Source organism: Mytilus edulis, chromosome 3, assembly GCF_963676685.1.
Source record: "Mytilus edulis chromosome 3, xbMytEdul2.2, whole genome shotgun sequence".
Classification (NCBI taxonomy): Eukaryota; Metazoa; Mollusca; class Bivalvia; order Mytilida; family Mytilidae; genus Mytilus; species Mytilus edulis.
This window is the reverse complement of record NC_092346.1, coordinates 62881528-62906279: the sequence shown is the minus strand read 5'-3', so window position 1 is coordinate 62906279 and position 24752 is coordinate 62881528. Positions and strand designations below refer to the sequence as shown.

Here is a 24752-nt window from a genome sequence, read left to right as displayed (position 1 = left end):
CGGTCATTTTTATATAGTTAGGAAAAGCAAACAAAGAAGTGTATGTATTTTGATCCAGTTGTTTGTCACCTAAATTTTTACCTAACGGGGTCTGTTTTAAAACACCTTAACACGATTTTTATACAATTTCAACTTGAAACATGTTGCATTCTAGTTTAGAAAATTTATACTCCCGGTAACATTGCTTCGAGGGCATGTATTTTCTTCCTTTTTTCCTTCCAACTTTGTCTTAATTTAAACAGTTTCAGCTCAATTTGTATTTTCTTTAAAAGGTGTTTGTGATTGATTGATTATTGGTTGCATAACGTCCAGTGGCAAATATTTAATGCCTGTTCAGAACGATAAGAGATTTGTGTAAAATATGACTCACTACTCACCAGTTGAACATTCCTGCAGAGTTTCAAAAGCATTACACAATGACTTTGCATTTACACCTTAACACCACCTTATGTAGCTATTTTGTATTTTATAAATTCCGGGAAAGTTTTGTTGAAATTCGCCAACCGTTTCATATTAGAAAATGACAATAGGAACATTAACACCGATGACCGAGGGGTCTTTCCTTTATTTAAGCTAACAATGCTAGGGGTTTCCTAAAAAAATTATAATGGCGTTTTTATAAATGTGTACCTATTACTACTCTACGGAGGTAACAGTTGTTTTTTCAGGGAGAGGGAGGTGGCTAGGACTAGATTTGAAAAAGGCATCAACTTAGAGCTAAACCACGAGCAGAAAGAAGAAAATGTAAAACAAAAAAATGCGTATATCAGAGTGGCGGGTATACACGGCTGGTAATCTACACACGCAGAACATTTGGTTCTGCAATAAAAACCGTGAGAGGGTTTTCCGGTTGTGCTTGAGTGGAGTAATTGTCACCGCTTCAAACGGTATGTACATTTCTAAATCTCAATTTTCTTATTCAACTGATCAAAATATTGAAAATCGGAGAATGTCATGCTGTGGTAAATACTTTCACGAATACATACATGTATCATTTACTGTTGTACGTAGAGTTGAACTCCTACAAAATCAGTTGTCCCACAAGAAATTGCCTAAAAAAGTGACATTTCAATTTTGAAATGGTTCTTTTTACAGACCTACAAGTTCAAATTTAGTTTTTTTTTCGGGCAATGGGTAAGAATGTTGTTTTTGGCGGCGTTTGCGCTGTCCGCCGTTGATAGACATCTTAATAATTCCAAAAACTAAATTTTTTCATGAAGTCATGCGTGAGGGAATCGGTTCTGATTGAGGACATCGTGAATGCGTGAGGGGAGGTACACATCTTATCTTTATATTCAAGCTATCAGTCGTTGAAACTTACCTAAATTTGGCTACATTGTTCATGAAAAAAACACATATGTGAGTGTGCTTAAAAAGTTTACGAGATTGGATTTTGAAATAATTGTAGGAACCTAGGTTTAATAATATGTTTCACGAAGAATAAAGACAAAAAATGTTGTCAACGATTTTGTTTTCTTGCTACAAGTAAAAACTAGACCGATTATTTGCCCACATCTGCAAATTTGGAGACAGATTTGCAATTCAATATAAAGAATATTGGGTGATTTATTGTATAAATCAAAATCTTTAAACAAATATCAAATTTTGTGTTTTTAGAATCATCTTTTTTTTTTTAAATAAACTATTTTAGGGGAGATAACTCCTTTCGTAAATGTGTATAACATCAATCTTAATTAAGCTTAATCAACTGATTTTTATAGTTCGTTCTTATGTTGTACTGTAACGTTATGGGTCATCGTAAATTCGCATTTTACTATTTTTATGTATTATATATAACTTGTTCGTCCGGTCACTTTTTCGCGGGGATCGGTTTTCTCGTGCTTGAGACTCAATGTCCAGACTTATTTAAACAAATAATAAGTTTTCATCGGCGATATTATTTTCTTAGATATATGTGGTGATCTCTGTGACGTATATTTGACGACAGGACTACTCCCAGGGGGTTTAGTTCGCTTCGAGGGCGGGGATAACTTGTATCTCCATGGCTTTTTGTAGAGAGTTAATTTCAGTCCTCTTTTCCTTTTTCCTTTGAACAATGGCATTTTCTGAAATTGAACAAACAATTAATAGTTTGATTTCATTGAATCAGTGATCAGTTTACATCTATTAAAGTATAAGGATAAATCTGTGCTTTTAATCAGCATTGATCTCATTTATTGAGTCAACAAAAGTCACAAAGCCAAAGATTTCCCCTCACGCATTCACGATGTCCTCAATCAGAACCGATCCCCTTACGCATGACTTCACTGAAAAATGTTGTTTTTGAAATTATTAAGACGTCTACCAACACACGACAGCACACACGCCGCCAAAAACAACATTCATACCCATTGCCCGAAAAAAAAACTAAATTTGAACTTGTAGGTCTGTAAATAGAACCATTTCAAAATTGAAATGTCACTTTTTTAGGCAATTTCTTGTGGGACAACTGATTTTGTAGGAGTTCAACTCTACGTACAACAGTAAATGATACATGTATCTCTTCGTTAAAGTATTCACCACAGCATAGCATTCTCCGATTTTCAATATTTTGATCAGTTAAATAAGAAAATTGAGATTTAGACATGTACATAACTTTTGAAGCGGTGACAATTACTCCACTCAAGCACAACCGGAAAATCCTCTCACGGTTGTAGATTACCAGCCGTGGTATATGTCGAACACGATATAAGGCGCTTCAAAACCTTCAGAGTCATTGGAAGCTTATGGAGACATCCGAGAGAAAAAAAAATTCATTCAGACTGTAGAGCGCGCTAGCGTTGTGCGGGATTAGTATAGCGAATTGAACTTTTTCAGGAACTGTAATACAACAATAAAACTACTATCTAACTGGCTTACTATGTATACATTATCAATCGAATGAACTTGTATAACTCTCAAACCCCCGGTTTTTTCTAGCCCACCCACTCTTGCACGCGTACACCGTTCAAGTCGTATGATAGCCAACAATATCACAAAAGCAATTGTCATAATGATATTAGGATGTTACATAATAATGTTCTACATAAATGTGATTTGAATTCACAAACACACATGATTTAATATTTATCTATTTTGACACCGTCCCCAAGTCTAAAGAGTAATTTGTCAACCTCAGCGTCGAGAATATACCTTTTCGTAACATGTCTAATATATATAACGACTCAAATAAACTCATCATAGATACTAGGAATAAAATTAATTATTTACGCCAGACGCGCGTTTCGTCTACAAAGGACTCATCAGTGACTCAAACTTATTTCTTTTGCAATTTTTAAAAGAAGAAAAAAACATTTTCCACTTGTTCATAATTTTGGTTTGCAAACTATTATAATAAATCATTATGTTTTATGCTTTTTTTTTATTGATATTTTACTTCATTCTAATCTCAAATAAATTCGTTCACCATCGATTGCGGGTTTCAACAGGTAACGTACATGACCACGGCCGACACTCGGCTAACCGAGAGATTGGTCGGTTAATCTATATTGAGTATGCGGCTATATCGGCGGTTGGTCTGTTAATCGGGTTGGCTAAAGTCTGTTAATCAGGTGTTATCGAGAAAATCATTGAAAACTCAGCATGTTTCATTGTATAGCCTTTTAAATATATGTTTATCATAAAAAATATTTATGTCTAACAAAACTATTCAATTTACTGAATCCAGTGGTGTAATTATTATTTTTCTAGCTTCTATGTACGATCTATAAAATGAAAAGGCAAGTTACTCATCAATAAATTTATACACATTTTACACACACAAAATGTACACAAAATGACACTTGTGTTGAATTTACTTGCATGCAATATTTTGAACATCGAAAAAAGACAGGCATTATGTGTGTTAACCAAATTGATATCATTGTGTGAAAAATCTACACGAAAATCCGTATTTTGGTGACATAAATCAATCTTGTTTTAAAACCTGGTCTGTTAATGGGTCGGATGTATAAAACCCGGTCTGTTAATTGGTCTGTTAAGAGTTATGAATGACAATAAAAGTATAATTTTATTACTATATAGTGTGTTAATTTGGTAGGCTCAAGACGAGCGGCTAAAATATACGGAAACAACACTTGAGCAATGGAACATAAAATATATACGGAAACAAAACATGAGCAATGGAATATAAAATATACGGAAACAAAACACATGAACAATTAACAATTTAATAGGCAATGGATATTGAAAATTGATAAAAGTGGTTTCAAAAAGTGTTAAAATTAGAGTAAAATTAATTTTATCCGAGAATGGTCGCATATATTCTGTGGATTCTGTTTTATTGTCATGAATGACACCAACTTGTCATCTACATTGGTGACAAGTATATAAATCAGAGATTAACGTCGTAATGTAACTAAACATCAGTAAGTAAAATATATTGGGATGCCTAAATATAAAGAATAGAGAAAGAATAATGAGTAAGATAAATAAAATGTATAGAAAAGTAACATAACAATTTAAAGAATACAGAAATAATCAACACCCCAATCCGGACCCTCATGGTACAAATGTATACACGTGAATCTGGATGGAGATACATAATATAAGTAAAAGATAAGGACAGTAGAGAGTGATGCATTGCTAAAAAAGAGAGAAAAAAAACAACAATTGTTTAAGAATAAAGACATGAAACCACCCTGGATGTTGAAACAGTAACGGATTGCGATGTACTCATATTGGTAACAAATGCTTGAAGTTTACATGTGGACAACTGCAGTTCTCCACTGCAACTATGTAGAAAAGTAAATAAACGGAATAACATGAATTTAAACTTAATACAACCAAATGTAGCTGCATTCGCTCCTTTCCATTAACTTCTTTAGAATGATTTATAAACAACAGATGATTAAGTAATAGAAGAAAAGAACCAATTGGATGATGCTGACGAATTTGGGTTAAACGTCCAGTGACAAATATCATGTGCATATGAGAAAGACAACACGTTATATGTACCCTGTGTTGTATTAGAAAGACACGTTCAGTCGGATTTGAGAACATGCTACTTTTTTCAGACACAAAAATTAAGGCTGATTGAAATCGTTAATAATAAATTCATGCATATTCCAGCGGCCAACCCAGATCACGCTATATTGAAGTGACACACTCTTCAATAAAATGCAAAGAAAGTCAAAACAAAAATGCGTTTACTGGAAGGATAGTGCTGCACCGTGTTATCATTTTTTTTACTCAAGAATCTCTCATTCTTAACTTTTTCAATGGGAAAATATAAAGGTAGCAAAACTAAATTCGTGGCTAAATAACTCTTAACTGACACAATTTCAATTGTCCAACCCATTAACAGACTTAATAACCCATAATTTTCACTAAAACGTGGAATTACTCACGTTATATTACAACTATGAATTATTTACTAATGTCAATTTATATGCAAGAACCAAAGTAGTATTTTGTGTCTTTTAAATGATATCTAAAATTGTTTGTTTCGCCTTTTATTAAAACAATTGCTATGCGTGTAGTCATAAATACTACATACTTGCGCGACGCCTTTTACTTTTACTGAAAACTGCGTAGACTATGAAATATTTTTAAAGGTGGAAAATGTTCTATGATAGATATCATTTTGTCAGACACTTTTCTTTTTTTGATTTGATTCTTATAATATGCCAAAAATCTGTATATTTGATAGAGTTTAACATTAAATTGTGCGTTTTACTCTTAACAGACGTATAGCCAACCCGATTAACAGACCAATCTTCCATATAGCCGCATACTCAATATAGATTAACCGACCAATCTCTCGGTTAGCCGAGTGTCGGCCGTGATGACATTGTGTTGAACATTTCTACGCCTGCATGATATATGAGGCCTTTTTATATAAGGGGAAGTTTCCCAATATTTAAATCAAATAATAACATTAACACATTAAACAACAATTGAAAATGTTTTTTTTAGATTGCAGTATAAAGGCATTTTCCCGTTTCTAAGCCTCATCCTTATATCGTTGATATGTCAAGTCAATGCCCTTTTATTGTCTATATAACGGCAATGCACTTTTCTTTCAATACCTTTGATGTTTTGAAAAGGACAAATAAATGATGATCAATGGATAAACTTGATCTACAGGGTATTGACCCCATGAAAGAGCATGCACAGTATATTCCTGCACTGTCATTTTAATTCAATGCATTAAATCCGCTATTGATTTTAGTGACCATGACTTTTGCTATTTTACTTTTGGCTATATATATATAGTTGTCATACAAAAAGGGAACGTCAAATGTATTGGTCTTTACGAGAATCATCATTTTATTATCAACAAAAAGAATTCGGTTCTTATTTCAGTTTGCACAGATGGCTTATTGATGCTTTTAGCTCTCTTTTCGTTACAATTAATATTTGCTTTTAGCGAAACATTAAAATGGTAAGACCCTAGAATATGATTTATTTCTTACGAAACAAGAATCTTCCAATCTAGTTGTTAATTAGCCAGGTAAAAACTTAACTATTTAAATATTTCTGTCAAAATGATTCAACTTCCTCAACATTACTGTGCAATTATGATAAAGAAAATATGTAGTACTTTGTGAAAAAAAAAACCAAAAGGCGCAATGTATATCTATGAAATTAATTTAAAAAATACGCTCTTTGTACCTATCATGAATGGTCATATTTCAATATACTAGTATCATGATATATTTCAAATTTAATCTTTGGTGTGTCCTATAGTCCAGTAAAATAATAGTATCCTCTTCCCTTAAAACCGTTGATTTGTTTATGAAAAATTGAATTTTCTTCAAACTTGATCGAGGAAGATAATGCGTGACCAGACTTAATAAACAGAATTCAATATTTCTTTTACCACTTGATATGCACCTGCAACTGGTTGAAGCCTGTAACTATCTTGATAAGAACGAACATTAAAGCTATCATTTTCTTTAAATTCAACACTTTACTTTGCAAGTTAAAAACGTATTTTAATAAATCAGTGTGAAAAATTAAACTATGAGATTCGGTCTAGTAAAATTCTTGCAGACCGCCACTATTTAGCCAATAATATGGGTATGCAATGTTTAAACTAAAAAGTTAACCATCGACCGAAAACGTATAGCAAAAAAAAAGCATCTTTCATGAACAATTTGAGATTGAACGATAAGCAACATTTTGTGCAACAGTACTTTTTAAAGTTTGTCAGCAGAAAAATCTAATTCTAACACTGTTGGTGTAATTTTCAGACTTATATATAGATAACATATATGTATAGGACTCTAAAGTGCGATGGGGACGCTAAAGTTCGATGGTCACGCTAAGGTATGATGGTCGACGCTAAAGTTCGATGGTCACGTTAAGGTATGATGGTCTACGCTAAAGTGTGATGTTTCCATACGCTATAAAGTCCGATTGTCCGCGAAAATATAGACGTAAGAAACGTATGTTGATAATTTCATTAACAGTCGTTTATACAAACCAAAAATGAACATGCCGTAAGATAAATTAGGAATACTTGAGTAAGTAATAGTTATCTCACGAAGACGCGGTGTGTCAGTATAAGATCACCCCGATAGCCGGAGGTCAGAGGGTGCCCTAACACTGACACACCAAGTCCAAGTGGGATAACTATTTTACATCCCAGCTGTTTTAGATTAGACGTAAAACCATTTACAATTCTTAAAATTTAGTTTAGAACGCCACACAATCATTATAATATACCCCACTCGCCCCACTTTTGAAAAAGTGTAAAATCAAAATGAACAAATGAGATACTCAATTTACCTTTATCCTGTAAATAAGAATCCAGGGCCGTAACTAGGGTTCGAATTCCGGGGAGGCAGAGGTTTGGGGGCCGCAGACTGAGGCCCAAAGATAGGGGGATTGGGGGGCTCCCCCCTGCCGTTTTTTTTTTCTCGCAGTAAAATGGCTAAAAATGACCCGTTTTCCTTCGATTTACTTGCTTTAATAAACATCAGTATTGCTTGAACCTGGAAGTAATTTTTATGCAAAAAACAAACTGAGATTGCTGTTCGGGGTGACCCAAGGCTTCGTCTTGAAGGCCGTACTTTGATCTATAATTATCAACATTAAATACATTGTGACCGCGGATTTAGTTCTCAATATGGCTAAAAATCACCCGCTTTCCTTCGATTTCCTTACTTTGAGAAACATCAGTATTGCTGGATCATTGAAGCAATTTTTATACAAACCATTATTATCTGTATTTAAAGATATTTTTGTTAGAAATCAAACTGTTAAGTTAAAAAAAACATATAAAGCAAGATCATAGAAAACAAGATATTTTTTTTTGTCGAGGACCTTGAATTTCAATATTGTTGAAAGCTGAACAGACATGTATATAACTACAACAAAGGACTTTCTAAACTAGTTTATACTTATATTAGAAAGTCTCAACTTCAACGAATGGGAGTGTTTAACTACTAAGGCATTGACCATAATGTTCTCGTACGATCGGCCGGGAGACGTTAAAAAAATGACCCAACAGCTGATTCAGCCGGTAACGAATTTCCGATATCATAAAAGATGAAAGGGAACTTCCTCTGCTTAATGAAGCCCCTAAACAAATGTGAATAGTTAAGTTTTATTCAAAATTGTCGAAAGTAAAGTTTCATATGTGTTCTCGTACGAATACTGAATAACAGACGAACGGCCACACGAATTTTTTTTTTACTGAAACGGTTCACTTTCGGTAAAAATAAATCCGGAAAATGACAGATATACATGTATCACGTATCATGATAACACTGTTAAAACTGTAAACTTGTGTTGTTTGTAATATAAATTCAAGTTTTTCGTGTACATATTGTCAATATTTCATTTTATTACTTCAAATAAAAAATAGTGTAGAAAATTAAGGCTGCCTCATAGGTAGTTACGGCCCTGGAATCTCTGGTTTCTTTCCAAGTCTCAAGAAAACTGTTTCGGACACATTGTTTAAGTGATTTTTTAAATTTATATTTACTTAGGGTTTTACAATAAGCCAAATTAAAGTTTAACTTTTCCCCATAAAAGAGTATATTAGTGTACCAGGAATTATTGCCTTTGTTTAAGCTATGTAAATGCGTATACTCCTTATACGCATGTATTATTCAGCAGGTTTGATGGGGAATTCTCAAGTCTGTGCCAATACATAAAGACTTGTTTTAACATGTCTATGTAAAGAGGATATATTCCTAGTTCTGTAACAACTCCTATATTAGTGCACAATTTAGTAACACCAAGGATATATTTACAAAATGTATGGTGAAGTTTTTCAGATTCCCAGTCCTTAAATATATCAAAGAGAGATGATGATTTTCTCTTAGGGGTTATATTAATAGTGCCCCAGTTCTCACAACCATATAAAATAATAGGTTTAATACAATGATCAAATAAATGAAGAAAAGTACCAATACTAGGACTTGAGGATTTCAAGTCACCATAGAGCTTAAAAAAGGCTTTAAGACTTTTTTGATAAAGTTGTTTTCTAGCCTCAGTAAATTTACCAGTATTTGGAATTATAAGACCCAAGTATTTATATTGCTTTACAGTCTATTTTTCCGGGAGAGATCCGTTTGCGCCAAAAATGCGTCCTTTTGCGCCACAACTTTTTTTCTCTAATGCTACGTTTGCGCCACCTGTTTTAAAATTACATGGTATCATTTGCGCCAAAAATAAAATATACGATTGCGCCAATTTAAAGAAAAACATTCCTTAAGCAAAGAAAACATTTTTCTATTACAGTCTCCTGATTTGGAAGACAAAAGGCAATATAAAAAGTGGAATATAAATCAAATGTCCATTCCTGAATCCATGTTTTGCATACAATTGCTGGAAATACTTCGAACAACACTTAAATGTTCCATCAGCAAAAACATCTTCTGCCCCGCATACAAAGAAATTTCAAGTTAGCTTCACAACCGAGAATAACAATGCCACTTTCAATATCATTTACTAAAACAAACTCTTCTTCTTTATTAGGGTACAGTTATCTTCTCTCTCTGTACATAGACTGTCTTATGCACTTCAAGTCATTTTTCTGTAGCTGTTCCTCTTCATGATGGAATAGCTGTGAACATATGATCTTAGCTGGTCTTTCGGATATATTTTCTGTAGCTTTTCTTTTGCATGCTGTTCGTAGTATTTGACGCTCTAACTTTTGTGGGTCTGTCTCATGTATATGCGCAAGATTTCCACTCAGACAAAAATGATACTAAATATATATTAATCTTTAATATGTACGATCAATATGTGTTCAGGTAAATTGGCGCAAATGAGTTCCGAAAACTGGCGCAATTGATACATTTGAAAAATTTTTTTTGGCGCAAATGATACCCCTGAAAAACAGTAATTGGCGCAAAAGGAGTGCTGCCATTTTTCCTCCCCTATATGGAAGTAATCTTTTATCAAATGTCCATTATTATTTTTGTTTTTTGGGAGTTCACATCAAGACACCATTCGTTACAATAGTTATATAAAATATCAAGTTTGACTTGCTCTAGATTCTGCCGGAAAAAATGACCAGGTCACCAGCATACAGGAGGCATGTTATCTTCTCGTTATTTAAACAAACTGATTTGGATTTTTCCAGCAAAATTTTTGGAAGTTCATTTATGAAAATTTTTAATTTTGGACTAAAAACGTCCCCCTGCCTTACACCAACCCCTGATACAAAGAACTCTGTCATTTTATCATTTATTTTTACACATAATCTGTCTTTGTTATACGTAGATTATTTATTATAAGTTGTAGTTTATACATAATACCAATGTGTATGGCTTTATCGAAAGCTTTTCAAAAATCGACAAAAAATATTTTTTTTTATTTTCCAGTCTTTAAATATTTTTCAATGATACATCTTAATTCAAAAATATGGTCGGAGGTACGTGCTTTTTTGGAGAACCCTATCTGAGTTTCGTGAATTGTATTATTTTCATCCGTAAGAAAAGGTCAAATATGTTGTTTAAAATAATATTAAACAGTTTTCCAAATTCCGATATCATTGTTTATATAGCAATTCCCCTGTAATTTTCAGGTTTTTTTCTATCATCTGCTTTGCATATTGGACAAATAAAACTCTTTGACCATTCGCTTGGATCTGAGACTATGGAAAGCCAACGGGATCAAAATTCTTAATTCGTAACTTGTCAATTCGTAACTTGTAACTGTGCTTACTACTTACTTATTATAGAATTTAAACTGTGGGACCACCAAAGGTTCTTAACGCCTTTAATAATTAAAAAATCGAAAAAATTAATCAGGAATAACCTTTATGTTTTGATTTATATTCTTGATATAAATCAAATCATCGTGTTATTCCTGGTTAATTTTTCGAATTACTCTATTTAGGTTTTGAGAACCTTTGGTGACCTCACAGTTTAAGTGTCTTTAACAAGTACATAGTGAGTAATGGTCGTTACAGACAAACGTTCACATAATCTGTCCCAGTCAATGGGATAATTTAGGCTGTCAATCAATGGCCACAGCCACACTGTTTTGAATATGATTCTAAATGATACATTCATTCCACACGTATATTTATCGTCTTACGGTACATACCCAGTAAACATCGGTAAAGTCTTTTTGCTCATTATGTTTTTTTAAATCAAACAGCAATATTTTACGAGTTGAACGAATGAACAAATTATGTGAGACAACACCAAACTCTGCCCCTAACTTGTCTGATAATTTTCTAATTGTCGATTTAAGTAACTACAAAGGAGACTTACATTATTGCAAAGTTGACTAAATTTATTTGACAAGAAAATATCCGACTTGAGACACATTAAATTTAATCAAAGAAGAAAATGATACTAGTTTTGAATGTGCGAGTGTATATGTGTTGTACTCTTTGACTTTCATGTAAGGGGAGGGTTTGGCGCCAGCAAACATGTTCAACTTTGCCACATTCTGTATGTGCCTGTCCCAAGTCAGGAGCCTGTAAATTCAGTGGCTGTCGTTTGCTGTATATCAATTTTTTCCGTTTATTGTTATGTATTTTAATCAGGCCGTTAATTTTCTCGTTTGAATTGTTTTACCTTATTTTATTTCGAGGCCTTTTATAGCTTACTGTGTGGTATCAATTTTGCTCATTGTTGAGAGCCGTACTGTGATCTATAATAGTTAAATTCTTTGGTAGAGAATTGTCTCATCGGTAAGCATACCCATATTTTTTTCTATTATTAAAATACCTTTTGTAGTTGTATATTCATGTGTAACGGGTAACTTGACTGGTATGGTAGTTTCAGTTTTCAATGCTGGATAAGTATTTATACAACCAATTTGTCTGTCACATCTAATTGAAAAAATGAAATTAGTAAGTTTTATCGTTTTAAGTGTTTTACAGAAGTCATGTCGGGGCCTTTAAGCTTGCTATGAGTATGGACTAAGTGACCTACAGATGCCTACCTTTGCATTATTCTATTTTTTCTTTATTAAGACTTTTAGAGCTTGATATCAGTAGATAAAATTCATGCACAGCCAAAAACACAAACACATAAAGTAACATCGCTTTTATTGATTTTCTTCATCTAAAAGTCATAGTTCAACTCGGAGCAAAATATCTCAATTATATGAAACTTATCATTTTCCAAATTATTTGGCAAATAAATCAAACATAAAGATTAACTGTCATATAATTGGCACGACAATCATACTGAAGCGTTCAACATTTCTAACTTTTAGTCAACCACGGGACACAACGAGATATTTATTAGATAACTTTTTGATCAGGACTTAGTATGGATACGGAAAAAATAGTTTAGGTAGACTTTGTAAGATGTATTATTGTTAGATGTATATCTTATGACTCAAATAATATTTTGATCAAGCTCCGAAAAATATTGTCTTTCAAAACCTCAAAGAAACAAAATAAGCTTATCCAACTTATATTACAAGTTCCAATTCACTATGCATTAACCAGGTTTTGCATCTTCTTTGTTTTAAATTAATCAAATTTTTAACATGTTACGTTTGGCAAAGTTTTCTTGGTATTTGCGGTTCATGTTCATGTTTTTAAAGAATCTAACTTATTGCGATATTTACTTTTGATTCAATTCGCAGTTACAATTGTGTTTGCAAATGTCTCCGTATGTGTTAGGAGAACAAGGAATACATCTCTTCCCATCCGTTGATTTGCTTCCTGGTTTACATTCTGTAAAACAATTCAGATTTAAAATTCAATTAAGCATGATAGAATTGTGATAATCATTATGACGAAAGAAGTAAAAAAAAATGTAATTACCTTTGCATTCACCCTTGTCATAATAATGATTAAAACAACAGTAAGGCGTTGGTTTATCTTTCATGGTGGTCTTCTTCCTGCAATTAAAAAAGAAATAGAACTGAGAATTAAAATGTCAATTGTTCTTGAACAATTGAGAGGTCTTTCCTTTTGTAATGTAAAATACATGTTCCAATAGACGTAGAATGTATTGAAAAGCTTTAAAACACACTGAATATCTTTTAAATAAGGTAAAAAAAACATATAATTTGCTATATGGGACATGACCTTGACCTTTGACCTTTTGACCTTTGTCAAGGTCATTAGTCCCCAATGTCATTGCTGAAGACCCCATGGGTCTAGGACCTTTGGTTATACAGTAAAAGCTGATTTTGCCTTTTCAGAAATCTAAAACAAGGGTTATGCCCCTTATAGAAAGGTCAAATCTCTTCGGTCAAATGTCAAAAAGTTGCGCCTCATCCACCTCAACGCGTTTTTCACTATTTACTATTTCTGTAAGTACAATCGTTTTTGAGATATCGACTTAAAAGTTTTAAGGTCAAAGGTCAAGGTCAACCTTAAACAGCTTTAAAACACACTGAAAATCTTTAAAACACATTGAAAATCCCTTAAATAAGGTTAAAATCACTAAATTCGCTATCTGGTACATGACCTTGACCTTTGACCTTTTGACCTTTGTCAAGGTCATTGGTCCCCAATGTCATTGCTGAAGACCCCATGGGTCTAGGACCTTTGGTTATATAGTAAATGCTGATTTTGTCTTTTCAGAAACCTAAAACAGGGGTTATGCCCCTTACAAAAAGGTCAAATCTCTTCGGTCAAAATGTAACAAAGTTGCCCCGTAATGACCCAAACATTTTCCACTATTTAAAACTTCTGTAAATATAATGGTTTCTGAGTTGTTCTGATAACAAGGTGTTAGGTCAAAGGTCAAGGTCAACATACACATTTGACCTTGAGGTATTTTTCAAAGTCACATGAATTGATGATGAATGGTGAAGATCCTAGGTCTCTACGACTTACGGTTTTTGAGTTTTGGTTGTCCACCGACACCGGTTAATTTTCATAGGGGCATAACCCTACCAATGAGTCGTTGAATCTTTTCGATCCAAATGTAACGAAGAACCGGGGTCTGGTCCTGAACAAATTTCACTCTTCGTTTATTTTCTACCTATTACGGTTACGGTGTTGGAACGATAACAAGGTTTTTGGGTTTCAGAGGGATTACTCCGAACCGACAAAATATTTCGACTAACAGGGTGAGTTCTAGATAGGTATATATGACACCGATACAAAGTGTGAACATGAAAGCGACACGTCTTACGGTTAAGGCTGCTAACTTCGTCAAAGTTTGGCGGAAAAAGAATAATAATAAACAGAAGAAATACAGTAAGGTCTTTCCCTTTTGTAAAAGGAAAGACCTTAATTAACAGTATCTGAAAAGACAGACATGAGATAATCTTTGTGAATTCTAAATATAATACACATGTTGCAGTTATTTTATAAATTAGATCGTCAATTAATAGCCACAGCCACACTGTTTTGAATATGATTCTATAGTAGTCCACAGTGTTATAGTAGTCTCAGCTTGGATATATACCGGATTCGCTTGGATATATATTTTTGTATAGAAAGAACCTGAGAAGTCCGAATGAAAACTTCTTTGCATCATAGCATTGCTTTCTCTCCCCTTTCTTATATTCCCCTGTCTCTCCTGGCAGTAGGCCTACAGTGTTCAACAAATGTTTTGTTCAATCCAATATATCTTAGTTTGGAAATTGCAAATAAGATGTCAGAGAACCACGGACTACCGCCGCTGCCAAAATGTTTTAATGGACTTATAGCAAACGGAGAAAAGGTTGTAAATGGTTTTGATCCAGATCATGCCAAAGGCAAAGATAAAGCGAAAGATGCAGATAGTGATACTGTAAAGATTAACCCTTCTTTGAAAACAGACAAACACAATGAATCAGAAAAAAACTCTTCGCCATTCTCAAGACTTCATGTTGCACTTAATAGACTTAAAGATGAAATGGTAAGATACAAAGAGTGTTAGACATTTTAATTCAATTAATTTTATATTTGAAAGGAAATGAACAGTATTAGAGATTAATAAGGTTTCCAGCAGAGCATTAATCTGTGTCTGTTTTGGTGGAAAGTATTAAGAATATGAAGAATACACCTTATCGCTAATCCCGGCTGGAAGCAAGTTAACTCGTACCATGTTAACTCGTACCAAAAAAGTTAACTCGTACCAACTTAAAGTCGTACCATTAAAAATATATTAAAAAATACGAATGTTTTGTGGTGTTTTTTCTTTCTAAAATTAATAAAAAAAAAGTTGAATTACTGTAATTTTATACTGGATTTTAATGAAAACTTGGACAAAAATACGTTTTTTTTTAATTAAGATACTAATATAAATGGTCTTAATTACCTTAATACCCTGCTAATTAATATATGATATTCCTTTGATTGTGTGATCAAATTAATACTTTCCTTTGATTGTGTGATTATTGGTGATTATTAACTAATCAATTTGTTTTCAGGTTTTCAGATTTCAGGTCTCATTTACTTTCCTGTCTCATTTACTTTCCTGTGAAGGTGTCACTACTCTTTTTCAAAGCAATGCATATCTCACACATTAAATGAACATGACATTACTTAAAATCTTAAAAGAAGTTGTCATATTTTGATAACAATATATAGAAGTACTTAACGATCGTGACCGGCTATTTTGCCCTTACCTCGCTCGTTTATCATTACAACTAAAAAAAAACAACACTTTAAAACACACTAAATTAATTCTTTCAGTGAATAAAATTCCTTTGAGAAACAAAAGAAAAGTACCCAAATCTATTCAATGTAACTGATTTGGAATGATTAAAAGTTAAATCCAATGGTTATCAGTATAAGTTTAAAAAAGAATGATTCTAGGGAGACAACAAATCAAATCTGCCAAGGTATTGTCTATATCTAATACATATGGAACATTAGCTACAGATTGGTCTTTTTACTTTCAAATTATATACATTTTACAGACTTAAGAGGTATTGAGAAGAATAACAGTATATATTCATAATTAAACACCAATCAAATGCATTTAAATAAGTTGGTACGAGTTAGCAGTGGTACGAGTTTACATTGGTACGAGTTATTTTTTAGTGGTACGAGTTGACGTTGGTACGAGTTTACATTGTTACGGGTTAACTATAATTCATCCCGGCTGACCCAGCCGCTTGAACTTTTGACGCATACAACAATCACTTTTCCATTGTGGCGTCAGATATTTTGTTTTGTGACGTCAAATTTTTACAGGGAACCTGTGTGATATCCAGTAATGGCGGACAAATAGCGATAAGGTGTATCATGAAGGTGGGTCTCATTGGGGTCTAAGCATGATTGGTGATTTTTTGTAAGCATGACACGTGAAAGTCAAGTTATTGTACCGTGGAAACGGGAAATGAAGTCTAGCGGGACACGGGAAATTACAAAAAAATGAGAATTGCTAACGTACATTTACGTAGTGTAAGTGGGATCCGGGATTGGAACCCCCTATTGAGACCCCCATGAAGGAAAACATTTCTTGTTTATAATACACCTTATCGCTATTTGTCCGACATTACTGGATATCACACAGGTTCCCGTAAAATTTTGATGTCACAAAACAAATTATCTGTTGACACAATGGAAAAGTGATTGTTGTATGCATCAAAAGTTCAAGCGGCTGGGTCAACCGGGATTAGTGATAAGGTGTATTGATCTGAGACTACTATAACAGGTCAGGAATAACCAATAATTTAATTGATAGATTACACCTCCAGTGTACATGTGGTATAATCCACCATTTGACATGTAGTGAGGTGTAAGGCAGGTTTTATCATAAATATTTTTAAAGAAACATTCGTCTTCAAGCATCATATATTGCATACCATCTTAAGCTTTGATGAGTACAGTTTTTTGTATACTGATTATTGCTCAGTGGGACCACTTCCTACATGTATATACATGTACATGTATATACATAGTGATAGGAGATGTCGCTGGAATATTTTTGGTTTTTTTTAGCTTAAAAGTATGCGAATACACATGGAATAGGTAGGGAACACTATCAGAAATATATGATCAGGTCAGTCTGCACCAAAAACTTTTTCAACTACTAGTCTGAAGACCAATATTCTGACATTTTTCTTATTTGTCAGAATAAAATTTTACTAGTCTGGGGCATCGGACTAGTGGCTAATCATGCAGACTGTCAGCTGGTCGATAAAGTTCCAATTACTTGTACAATGTATATGAATAGCCCTGTCATTTTTTCACAGCCGAAAATCTCACTGTAAGTCAACATTACACAGAGATCTTAGCCTTAAAATATTCAACTTTTCCAACACACTCCACGAAACCCAACCAATATGGGAAAACTCTGAAAGGTTACAATTTTACCTAGACTACGCAATATATGAAAAGTTATACATTTTTATGATAAAAATTATATGAAAAGGTTGGGGTTACAGACCCAGGTACGGATCCAGGGGGTTGGGTTCAAGGGTTGGAACCCCCTTTTTTGGACCATCAATGCCTTTGAATGGGGACATGTAGTTGGAACCCCCCCTCCTTTGTCCTGGGTTAGGAACCCCCCATTTTATAATGGCTGGATCCACTCCTGGAACCCCAGCAACAACCCCTATCAATTAAGTATTGAAGTTGCCCCCTGGGATAAGTGACCAGCATACATGTCAAGTGACATGATATTCGCGTGTAATACACGCTTTTTCAACGGTTTACACGCGAGGATTTTGTCACATGGCGTGTACACGCTTTTAACCACTTTACACGCAATTACACGCTTTTTCGTTCTTTTCATTTTTGGTCGTCACTGACCATTGCTGACCAGTACAGTAATTGCTTCTGACTTCCTGTGCTGTGTTTTGAAAAATATGTATTACTGGTATATTATTTCAATATCAAAATATAATCAACCAATTGGTGGGCATTAAATTGTCTTACACATGTTACAAGGATAATTGATAAACTATATTTATAGTGGAATCTTTGTTTTTTTTATTTCTTTTGTTTCAAGTGATGAAATGTCAAAGGTGAAACATGTACATTGTATATATAACAGGTAACATTATTTGGTTAAGATATAAACTGTAATTTAAGGATGTTTGCTTGTCATGTTTTGGAATTTTTGTCAGATTTTCGGAATCTACTGGTTTTATCCATTTGAACGCCTCAAAAATTTTTGCCCATTGACCCCCATTTTTCTTGTTATAAATCTTTTACGTGTATAATTATAAGCCATCTGTTAAAGTCTTATAAATTGTTTATTATTTTATAATAGTTTTTGAGAACTAAAACTTGTTAATGATAAAGCTATGAAAAGTCAAGAGAGAACATCTTCCCGCAAAAATTTCAATGGCTAATATCTTGAAAACAAGCAAATTGACCTATATGTTTTTTTTGCTATTTAGGTTTCTTTATTAATTTCCTATCAATATATACTAGTGTTATGAAAAGCTTGTTATTTTGAAACTGAGTAGCGAACTTCCTTAAACGAAATTGTTGTGCAAATTAAGGGCCATGCATCAGCTTTCTTCGATTCAAATTTAGCTGATTTTATCTACTGAAAAGGTGTTTATCTTCTAAAAACCTACATGTAGTACAGTTTATGCAATTATCAGCAATAATGCTATATATTATTGTTCAATTTTGTCCACATGTACACCATACCTAAATATGATTTGAAATTTTTCAAACTGCTCTCCCTATCTTTCCATGAGTGATTTCCATCACTGAGATTATCTAAATTGCTGCTATTTTATTCTAATCTTTAAAACTGAAGGTAAGAAAACAAATTCAAGTTACTTCTAACAAGGATATAAATCCTTACTCCTTGCAGTCTACAAGCAGATTGAATTCTGGATTATTTATTTGCCAGCCATCAGATGTTGGGACGGTTCATCCAAGATAGCAAATTAGTGCATTGTGCTATTTTGTACTAGGTTCTTTTTTTGTTGTAATTACAGTAGACACTAGGCACTGAAACATGTGAATCAATAAAATTTCTGCAGCAGTCCCTAAAGTGTATAAGACCCTCTACATTTTTTGTCATTGCTTATTTTTATGTTTGCAGGTTGGTCTTCGACAGTTAGATATGTCATTGTTGTCACAGCTATGGTCACTGAATGATGCAATACAAGATTACAAAGCTGTTGTACAAGAGAGATGTTCAGAGACTAATTCAGAATACTCTTGGGGGATGAACAGTAGGACCAGCTCTATAGGAAGTATGGATGATTATGACTGGAATGCTGACATTCATTTACAACCAGAAAATCATGTCCCTAATTCAGTGCACAGTAGTACATCAAGTCTTCTTCAGCAGATTAATGAACTTAAACAAAGGGCTGAAACAGAATTTTGATGTTGATGTTTATGTAACGTTAGCAGTTAGAAAGGGTATACATTTGTTAAAAATGAATTTAAATTTTATTGAATGAATATCAAAAAAAGCAAGGTGATTTTTTTTTATAGTGCTATGCATTGTACATTGTTGTACTTGCATTACATGTATATATAAATTGTATGGGCACATTTATAAATTCTATCCTACTTAGAAATTCATTGACTTTTTCAATAACTTGAATATCCAGTTCATATACATGTACGTGCAGCTACTATTTAATATAGTTTTAAAGCTTACGCAGCAATATGTGTTACCTTAAAATTTAAAAAAAACTGGAATTTAAAAGAAAGAAATTAGATTAAAAAACACATATTAATGTTCAGGTGAAATTCTGATGAATATTTTAACAAATACTTATCATTATGCAGAAAAAACTTCAATAACTGAAAAAAGTGCTTTAGAATCTATAGACTACTTAAAACTATTAAGGTGGCACTACCACAACCTGGATTGTCTTTCCTTAAAGTTAAACAGATGGTAACATGTATTGACATGACATATTGAAAGCAATGCAAAGGAACAAATTATTTTCTTTTGTTTCAAAATATGACATCCTTGTATACTGAGTCGACACATGAACTATATTTCAATCATATTTTACATTTTTGATGTTGTTCAGTTCACTTATTATATTGGCTGTTTTCTAGCCTTTTATTCTGATAGTATGTGACTGTATGTCACAAGTATCTGTGCAAGTGTTAACAATTTTGTGTAAAAGTTGTGAAATGAACATATCCAGAAAATTGGTGCTGAGCTTGTGACTTAACAATTCTTTTATATTGTTGTACAGAATTCCATATTTGTAGAATATCATTTGTTAATTTGTTTATCCCAAAACACTCAGGCCAATAACTTTTTTTTGTCTAAATGATATGGACTGTTGAACCTTTTACAAAGGATAGATTTGAGCCATGACTTGTATCATTGGATTTACATTGGATTTTTATTCGATAGTACAGAAGGTCATATATAGAGAATGGCCCTGTATATTACTAAACATGGTTGAATATTTTTACATCTATATTTTGCTTATCAACTATTGCACATTGTTAATATTGCACATATGATTTACATGTAGTTAATTATATATTTTCTTACACTTGAAAATTTCACTATTTATTATTGAAATATGGTTTTGATTCATAATTTCTTTGTTTTATGGAATACTTATAGATATATATCTTAGGTTGTAAAGACACGAAAGAGGGCAAGGTTCACTTTAATCAAAACATGGCTTTGAATTCCAAATGTATCATATTAATTTATCAAAAAGGCCACAATAGGGTTTATATATAGATCCATTTGAAAAGCTTTAAAAAAGCAAAGTTTTTCCTATTCTGTAGATTTGGGGCATTTTGTTCTGGACATGAAAGCTTCAAGTAAAACCTTGACTGCATCCTATGATCCAAAATGTTCAAAGGTTTACATCAGTTATGTACATTGTTATACACAACATTTGTTGAGGTTAAATTTCTATATATGCTTAAAATTATTTATTATTACAAAAAGTTGTTACAACCTTATAAATAAAATATGATTTAATAAGAATCATAAATTCATAATTAATAATGTTAATTTACAAAAAAAGTTATTTTGAATTTATTTTGATATCACGAATGTATTTGTGTAAAATATGCAGTATTTTAGCCCGATTAAAAAAAGATAGAAATTAAAATTCTGACCCTTGTGAAATTAATCCTCTACTTATTTCTTTATATCATTGCAAGTGCAAAAATCAATAGATTTAAAAGTAAATGACCACTATAATGTAGAAGATGCTGATATGACAAGAATACCCTCTTACATGGTAAATAAAATATTGTTATGAGCCATAGTTCTGCATAGGCTAAACCTGAGCAACATGCAAAAAAGAAGAGAATATGTATACATAACTTTTATGAAAGTTCATTCTTTATATATATGGACTGCAATTTCTTTGAAAAAAATACACACAAAAAATCAAATCAAGAACAATGTCAAAAAGTTGCGACTACAAAAATTAAGAATTTTAAGGACTTTTTTTTTCCCAATTGAGCTGAATCAACACAGAATGAACACTCAAATTTTAACTTGTATGGATAAGGATACAAACTTTTAATCACCTCATAATCTTGTACACCCACCGGAAAAAGCAAAACAACACCGATTTTCTATATTTCTGTATTATTATTTATAAGATGAGTATACAGTGTATTAAGACTTGTATAAGTACTGTCAATTCAGAAATTATTGTGTGCTTTTATTGTTGCAATTTATCAATTTAGACTAAAATGCGATTTTAATTTTTGTGATATTGAGAAATATTCAATTGTTTAATTCATATAAAAAACTTCAAATTGCAAGTTCAAATTATTGCGATTATAACCCTGTCGAATTTTTCGCATTATTAAAAAAATCACAATAATTTCTGCATTAAGGTTACTTAATTTAAATATGAAGTATAATAGCTAGTAGTTTGATTAACAGGAGTTATGTACAATGTACATGTAAAACATACACGGTATTTGTATATTTTGAAAGCTTTTGCAACAAGGATGTAGGCATATAAATGAAAAAGAATATTTGTTTGACAGTTAATGAATAAGTATGTTTCATTTAACATTAATTTTGAATTTGAATAAATGTTTGTGCATCATTTAACTTGTCATTCTATAATTGGTTCTTGTTTTGGATAAAATGTTTTTACTTCATATTATGAAATAGATGTGATATTTGTTGTGCTTTAACAGAAATAGATAAACTTTTGTATTGTTTTAGTTGATTTGTTTGACTTTAACAAACTAACATAATGCTTAGCCTGGTGTTCAGTTTTGTTTAAGATCTCATTTGTATGATAAAGCTAATTCTTTATTTTAAAGAATTGCAAATTTCATTAGGCAGCAACCATTTGATTTTCTGGGGGGGGAGGGGCTATGGTTTTTTTTGGAAAAAAAAGTTTGTTTCCAGTTTTTGGAGAAAAAAATAATTTGTTTTTGATTCTGAGAACAAAAAAAATTGTTTGTTTCACCCTCAGCTGCCACTATATGTAATGCTAAAATTGGAAGAAAAAAATTGTTTTCGACTTGTCGCGAAAAAAAAAAATTGTCCAGAAAAAAAAACCATAGCCACCCCCAGAAAATCAAATGGTTGCTGCCTTAGGTTGAGAAAAGCAATTATCACTGAACTAGTATACATGAACATACTTGTTTAGGGGCCAGCTGAAGGAAGCCTTTGGGTGCAGAAGTTTCTCTCTGCATTGAAGACCAATTGGTGACCTTTGGGTTGTTGTCTCTTTGACACATTCCCTATTTCCATTCTCAATTTTACCTTCAGAATAGAGATGATTTCTTTGAATGGTTGTTAAATTTTGATTCTAATAGTTGAGCATAATTTTTTCAGATTTTTGCCAAATTTTGGTAAGAAAATATGTGAAGTTTGAATGTTTTATGCTATGTGAGTTTTGATATTCAAAATTTATACATTTATAACCAGGACAACGATGAAATAACAATGTTGTTTAGTAATTTTCTTGATCATTAATTGTAATTTGTATTTATCAAACAAAACTTTTATTTTACAATTACAGTAATTAATTTGTTTTATTCTGATATGACAATTTCCAAAAAACAATTAATATAAAAATTGCTCTACAACAATTGCTCAGATTGTTATGACCTTTCTTTGGTAATGTTTTTGTCAGAATTAAAAGGTTTGTAAATTCCATTGATGAAAACAAAATCAATGAGACCACTCTCATGCCTTGTTCACACGTACATTTAATTCGAATTGAATGCAGAATGTGAATCTATTCGAATCGAATGCAAATTGAATTCGCTAATTGCATTCACACACTCTTCTTTTTTAATTTGAATTGATTTGAATTGGCTTTATCGCATTATCCAATTAGCATTAGAATTAGAATTCCGTCTTTGTTAATACGAATTTGAATTAGTTAATGCAAATCGAATTTGAATTAATTGTGAACGCAGAACAATGAGACCACTCTCTTCCAGAGAAGAAATGACAAAAATGTATTTTGAATAAGAATATTTTGTTTTACATTTGAAAAAGTATGTTTATGAAACATGTCAATTCATTTACTATTTACCATAGTAATATAAGAAAGGACAGGGACACAATGCATGTATATATACAGTAGTCAGGATAGACAGACACTAGTTAATTTATACCACAAGTTACCAAAGGTTGTTATAGATTCAATACTACTTAAAAGTGTATTAAATAATTTATTGTAGTAGTACATTGTGTAATAATAAGATTTTATGACAGATTATTAAATTATTTTATAATTGTAAACCAATAATTTATATTGATATTTAGTACATTATTGCATGCACCATATATGATGTTATTTACAAATGTTCATATTGTTCTTAATAAAAATGGTCATAGGTTTATATTTTATTAGTTTTAATAAATAAAACACCAGTTAAACTGTAGCATTCAACATTGAAATAAAAAGATGCAGTCTCTCAATTAGTGCTGGGCTTGGCCTTCACATATGTTGATCAACTAGCAAAGAATTTCACTCAAACCAGTGCTAGGGCCTTATTGAACTTGCTGTGAGTCGAGTTTTTGATCAATCATGAAGTCCTTACTGGGACATTAAGATGAAAAATACCAATAAAAGCACTGTTCCCTTTGCTTTTATTAGTTTATTGTTATCTTGTGCATGGAGTTATTTTGTGTCGTGAACTGATACACCTGATCTTTTCTATTCCATGGTTACAGTTTGAACCTGCTGAAAAAAGCACCTTTAAACTAATGTTTATCTTAGTTTATTGTTGAAGACTGTTTGTTGCCCGTGATGTCTTGATTAGTTTTGTCATTGGATTGCTGCTGCTATATTAATGTGTAAGAATCAAATCTGTCCTAAAGTCTGTGCCCTTTCCTCAGATTTGTGTCCTGTGACATCATGGCACTTAAATTTGTGTCCATTTTATAGGATGGACATTGAGTAACATTATGGGAAGTGCAGAGTACACAAAGGATGTCTTGGGGTAAAAGTTTGCAACCCCTCCATCCTCATCTTTGACCATGTTGTCACAACACAACAAAAGAAGAAATTGTCTTGAATCATCCCACTGG

The 24752-nt window shown here is 32.4% G+C and overlaps 1 protein-coding gene and 1 long non-coding RNA gene across 2 annotated transcripts; one reads left to right on the top strand and one right to left on the bottom strand.

The window, feature by feature from the left end:
- Positions 1-12143: 12143 nt before the first annotated feature.
- Positions 12144-13278, bottom strand: LOC139514919 (uncharacterized). Its single transcript, XR_011662752.1, has 3 exons — positions 13196-13278; positions 12997-13105; positions 12144-12247 (listed from the first exon to the last, which is right to left on the bottom strand). It is a non-coding gene; the product is annotated as an uncharacterized lncRNA (long non-coding RNA).
- A 1623-nt stretch (positions 13279-14901) lies between these two features.
- LOC139517079 (protein FAM89A-like) lies at positions 14902-24061 on the top strand. Its single transcript, XM_071307746.1, has 3 exons — positions 14902-15230; positions 19332-22540; positions 22803-24061. Exons 1-2 carry the CDS (start codon positions 14985-14987, stop codon positions 19620-19622), a joined length of 537 nt encoding a protein of 178 aa, XP_071163847.1. The 5' UTR covers positions 14902-14984; the 3' UTR covers positions 19623-22540; positions 22803-24061.
- Positions 24062-24752: the final 691 nt, after the last annotated feature.